This window comes from Harmonia axyridis, chromosome 1, assembly GCF_914767665.1.
Source record: "Harmonia axyridis chromosome 1, icHarAxyr1.1, whole genome shotgun sequence".
Taxonomy (NCBI): Eukaryota; Metazoa; Arthropoda; class Insecta; order Coleoptera; family Coccinellidae; genus Harmonia; species Harmonia axyridis.
Window position 1 is genome coordinate 53051686 of NC_059501.1, and position 6260 is coordinate 53057945.

Here is a 6260-nt window from a genome sequence, read left to right on the forward strand (position 1 = left end):
TTAGAATTACTCAAAGTGTTCGGAGAATTCTTAAAAGGAAGCGCTACCGTGAAACGTCCCTCATAATCTCTACTAAAAGATGTAGAAAACAAATTTTCGCATATTTCTTCTGCTGGGTCCGGCAAAATATTCTTTGGAATTTGTTCCATCTCCCAAAATTTATAAACCAAGTAATTTAACCTGCACTCCTCCCTTAAACTAAAGAATACACCAAACTCTCCCTTCGAACGTTTCCCATAATCATATGACCAAATACCGTTTGTACCGCCACTGGAGATCCCGATGCTGATGGTACCGAATTACCCACAATGATCGCGAAAAGATCCGCCCCCAAAATGCCATCAACTTCAGCCGGTTCGTCAAATTGTTCATCTGCCAATTGGATATTTCCAAAATTCTTCAAAACACCGCGATCAATTTTGGCTATTGGAAGTTTATCCGTAATTTTATCTACTAAAAATGCCTCAATCGAATATTTCTTAGTAAAATCATACCTAGACGAAACAATAATACTTGTAAAACCTTTAATTGAATTTGAATTAGATCCAACCCCATGAAATGACGTTGAACATTGTGAAAACATCAATCCTAATTTCTTACAACATCTATAAGTAAGTTAACCTGACTGCCATTATCTACTAAAAACCTAGTTGTTTTCAAACCACCCGAACCGTTTGAAACATTTACCACAACCGTCGACAATAAAACAGTATGAGTATCCCGATCGCCTAAAGCAGAAGCACAAAAATTGTTATTTGTTGAAACCAACGTATTTGTATTCGAATCCGATTTCGAATTTGGATATTTTTCCAGTTCACCCATATACGTCCCAAATGTAATAGGAAGAGGTGTTTTCGGGAACACTGAACATAATTTGTCTGCAGGACAGTCTCTTACCCCGTGCTTTGGCGATAAGCAATTGTAGCACCAGTTGTTATCCCGTACTGTAGCATATCGTTTAGATGGCGACAGTTGTTTAAATTTATCACATCTACTCAACGAATGATTTTTCCGATTACAAAAAACACATATATTCGACCCATCCATTCTTACGCAAGAATTATTTTGATGTACAAAAAAGGATTTCGAATTACGAGTTTTATGGCTATCACCGCTACTAGTGGTTGATTGCTGATTTAGAGCCAAAATTTTCGATTGTTCCTTCACAAACTTAATCACATTTTCATAGGTAGGTATCCCATTACCCCTAATAGTCATTTCAAACGATCTCACCGTATCAGTATCAAGCTTAGAAAGGGCCTGATGCATTAAAATGAAGTCCGACATATCATCAAATTCAAGCTTTTTCAAAGCCTGTACCGCACAATCAAATTTTTCCAAAAATATATTGAGACCCCTAGATGACTCACCCTGTATCGATTTGAACTCTAAAATTTGGCATAGATAATTAGTTGCAAGAGCGCGCTTATCCTGATATTTTTCCACAAGCGAATTCCAGATGATTTCATAATTTTCTCCAGTAGAAGCTAACGAAGAACAAATAGTCAACGCAGATCCTTTCAAACGACCTGCTAAATAATTCACTTTATCAGTATCCGTATGTAAATTATTTTCATGTATCAAACTCTTGAATATTGAATAAAAGGTTTCCCATTCTCTAATATTCCCGAAAATTCCGGCAATTCAATCTTCGGTAGTGTGGGAAGATTACGTATCAAGTCCGAACTTCCCTGAGGATCAACCTCAATCGAAGAAACATCTTTCTGAATTAAATGAACTGACCATTGTTAAAAATTTAGTTTTAGCACTTCACTTGTTAATGATTTTGACGAATCCAATAAATTCTGCAGTATCGAAAATAAAGATTCTTTCTTAGCAATAAGCATCTTCATTTTCCGTTCAGTTGACGTTCCACCCATTGTGTTGAAAGTCAAGTGCGCAGAAAACTCGAAAACTAACCCCGCGAGTCTTAACGGAGAATTGAATAATTTTGTGTACGCTTGGCAACAACGCTTACTCTGGGACTCGAATCGTAAACGACAGCCGCTGAAAAAATCCAAAAAACTACCGCACGTTTTTACTTCACTCAATACCTTATGAACGAACAAAATAAACTGAATGAATATTTCCAAATACAATTAGGAATGAAATGAAAATGAGTTCCGAAACTATGTATACCGATTGAAACCAAGATAAATGTAACCGAAACTTGAATTAAAGTTCAAATATCCCGTGCTCGAAGAACCAAAAAATGTTGCATTTTCCATATTTGAACCAATAAAAATGATGTTATAATAGTCTTACCAATATAAACTGCTCTCTGCTTCCACACAGCATCGCACTGTATAAGGATGTAAGGGAACAGGGTAAAGGATTGAAATGGAACAAAAAATGGATTTATACAATGCAAACTGTCCTTCTAATGAACTGTAATCTTAATGTATTTTAAATGTCCGTGAATGAAACTAAAACCGTTATATTAAACACCGAAAACTTTATACTAACAAACTTTAACTTTTCTTTCCGATAACCATACATCTTCTTCTTCTACATATTTCAATCCGGTGGCTTGTATTTCCCAATTATTTATGCCTCTTGGGAGATTGACGTCCACGAGTCCTTCCTCCGTTTAGGCGGTCTTCCCAGCGGCCGATGTGTTCCTGGATTTCCATCCCTTACTATTCTGGCAATTCTTTCTTCATCCATCCTTTCCACACGGGCATTCCAAAATCTTCTTCTATTGCGTCCCCATCGAACTATATCTGGAACTTCACACTCGTTGTCTTCATTTCTCTTTTTATCTCGTAGTGTGAAGCCTAGGATGTTTCTGAGCACTTGCATTTCGGTAGTTCGCAGTGCATTCTTCATCACCTTGGCGTCGGCTCTCGTTTCTATTGCGTACGTCATCATTGGTCTCACAATAGTTTTATATATTCTGGATTTAGAATCTTTCCGCATGTGTTTGTTGTTCCATACAATGTCTCTGAGAGCATCCGATATCCTTGCCGCCTTGTTTGTTTGGTCTTTAATTTCTCTGGTTCTGTCCTGATTAGCTGTTATTTGCACGCCCAAGTAAGCAACCGATATCACCTGTTCAATTGGTAGATCCTCCAACACAAGTTTACATCTTATTGGTTCTTTTGAAGCCACGAGTGATTTCGTTTTCGCAGTCGATATTTCCATGTTTAATGTTTTGGCTTTTATGTAAAATTTAAATAGGAGCCGTTGTAAATCGTCCTCGCTCTCAGCTACAATTACTGCATCATCGGCATAACAAATTATCTTGATCTTACCGGTTGTCAGCCTGTAATCTCTTGTTGTCTTCTTTAGTTCTTCTATTATATCGTCCATTATTAAATTGAACAAATGAGAACTCAAGGAATCCCCCTACCTTATTCCTATCGATGTTGTTATTTCTACTGTTAAGCCGCTGTTCGTCACTATTTTAGTGGATGTTTGGTGATTTAGGTCCCTTATTATCTTAACGATATTGTCAGGAACATTTTTTCTCTTTAGGATACGAGTAATATCTTTCAGTTGAACTCGATCAAAAGCCTTCGTCAGATCAATGAAACACATGTACGTGGGCTTGTTATATTCTATAGACTTTTCTACCAGCTGTCTTACTATATATATATATATAGCGTCTATGGTTGATCGGTTTTTCCTAAATCCTTGTTGTTCTTCAGGGATGCTTGTGTAGTTTTCTATCATTTCCGTCAGGATTTTGGTGAACAGTTTCATGGTAGAGTTCAGCAGGGTGATACCTCTATAGTTTTCAGGCTTCCTTTTGTCTCCCTTCTTGAATATGGGTATTGTCAAACTCTTCTTCCATTCCTCAGGAACCCTTCCTGTATCAATAATTGTGCTGAAGAAAGTTTTCAGTTCTTTGGCAAGCTGGGATCCACCATATTTGAGAAGTTCATTTGGTATTCCGTCTGGACCTGGAGATTTACGATTCTTTAGTTTGCCCAGTGCTTGTTTCACCACCTCGACTGTGATTTCTGATGTTTAGTTTGCCCAGTGCTTGTTTCACCACCTCGACTGTGATTTCTGATGTCCCTGTATTTTCTGCTTCTTCGCCATATTAACCATCATCAAGTTCTTCATTTGAACAATGCAAACTCCTGAAGTGATCTTCCCACGCATTCTTATCTATCTGTGCTGTTCTCGTGTATTCCGCTAGTTCCATTCTTCTGTTTCTCAGCATGCCCCATATCTTTTTCTGAGCCCCATGAAGATCGTGTTCCATCTCAGAGGTAAATTGTTCCCAGTATTTCCGCTTTATGTCTCTTATCGCTGCGTTGGTTCTGTTTCTCACTTCTGTATATCGACTCCTCTCTTCCGGTGTTTTCCTGCTTCTGTATCTTATGTAGGCTTCTCTTTTCTCGTTGGTCAACTTTTTTATTTCTGGACAATACCATTCTTTGTTTTTTTATCTGTCTACTGTTCTCACTTGTCTTTGACCAATTGCTTTTATAGCCGCTGTTTCGATATTATTTTTGATCTTGTTCAAGCTTATTTCTACGCCATCTGTTTCTAATACTCCGTTTATCTCAATCTTTTGTTGAATACAAGATTGGTAAAGGATTTTGGTTGATGCGTTGGCTAGTGATTCTGTGTTATATTTTGTCTTTGTAACAAATTTTGTGTCTTGCCTTTTTCTTTGCATGTTCATACGTAGCTTACATAACACAAGATTGTGATCAGAGCCGATATTTGCTATTGTTACACTTCGTACATCTAAGATCTGGGATGGGTGTATGGCCCTATTTGATAGGACAAAATCTATCATTGATTGCTGACCTCGGGAATTTTGCCATGTTATTTTGTGCTGAAGTTTGTGTGGGAAAAAGGTATTGTTTATCCTTAGAGAGTAACGTGCACAGAAATCGATAAATATTTCACCATACATCTCATTCATTAATCTGACAAATCATAAGTCTCGATATTCCTAGAATACGCGACGTTGCCAAAACTAAACATCATAATAATCAAAAAGGGCTAAAACAAAGTTGTAATACAAAAAATGTTGAAATCTCAATAAATAACAGGTTAAACAGATTGAATAAAGAAAATGAAAAAACCAGTAATGAAGCTGAGGATCAAAATGCCAAAATTCCACGTCCTCCGCCAATTTTTGTTTATGGAGTCAGCAACTACAAAGAAATTGGTGTATTTACACCAAATGACCATACAAAAGATATAGACATTGAAAGGAGGAGCATCTCCCACATCCCGCATGGTATCCCAAGTCTAGAACCCATTACCACAAAAGCGTGTCAGAAAGGCCCCGGGTATAACAATAACAATAATATTTATTGATCTCAAAAATTATTCACAACATCAAAATCAATGCAAACGAATCAAATAGAGACAAGTCATAAAAGAGCTTATTTTCTACAAAATGAAATAAACTCATCAACTGAATAAGGTTCACAATCCAAAATAAAATTGTAAATGCGCCTTCTAAACAAGGATATATCTTCAACAACCTGTAATTGCTTAGGAAGCAAATTAAATAAACGCATGGCCATATAAAGTGGTCCCCTTTCAAACCTAGCAGTACTGTGAATAGGAAGAAGGAAAGGATGAACTTGCCGAGTATTATTTTTATTGACATATGGCAAAAAATAGCTTTTCCGTAACTTGAGAAAGATAAATAGGCGATAAATATAAAGACCAAAGACGGTTTGAATTCCATTGGATCTGAAAACTCCGCGACAGGACTCACGAAAGCCCAACCTAATCATTATTCTCATCACTCTTTTCTGAATGAGAAAAATTTCATCAGCACCAGACGAACTGCCCCAAAAAATAATTCCATATGCCAGCACAGACTGGAAACTAGCAAAGTAGAGAGCTCTCAACACAGCACTCTCCAATTTGTCCCTGATCATGAAAATCAAGTAAGCCGAAGAGTTGAGAGACTTTCCCAACTTAGACACCTGATGATCCCACCGCAGGTGTTGATCTAGAGCAACTCCCAGAAAATTAACAGAATCCTCCAATTTAATTTGACCGTTACCATGACACAAAAAAGGTGGATAGTTTTTCACCGACTGGCTGTCATAAAAAAAAATACCCTGAGTCTTGCCATGATTTAGAATGAGACCACTCTCATTACACCATCTATCAACAGACAAAACCGTATCCATTCCAGCCCTTCTACAGGACTCGACATCATCTGATATAATCAAAAAATTGCTGTCATCAGCATAAAGAATCGACTTACAATTAGCAGAGGTCTTAATATAACAAAGGGAATTCACAAAAACAATAAAAAGCAAAGGGCCCAG

General features: G+C 37.2%; 1 protein-coding gene across 1 annotated transcript; it reads right to left on the bottom strand.

The window, feature by feature from the left end:
* Positions 1-2547: 2547 nt before the first annotated feature.
* On the bottom strand, positions 2548-3312 carry LOC123671811. Its single transcript, XM_045605795.1, has one exon. The coding sequence runs from the start codon at positions 3310-3312 to the stop codon at positions 2548-2550; it is 765 nt and encodes a 254-aa protein (XP_045461751.1).
* Between the last annotated feature and the right edge of the window lie 2948 nt (positions 3313-6260).

What these genes read in the sequence shown, in the direction of transcription:
- LOC123671811 (XM_045605795.1), bottom strand. Translation starts at nt 3,312, where the DNA reads ATGGACGATATAATAGAAGAACTAAAGAAGACAACAAGAGATTACAGG.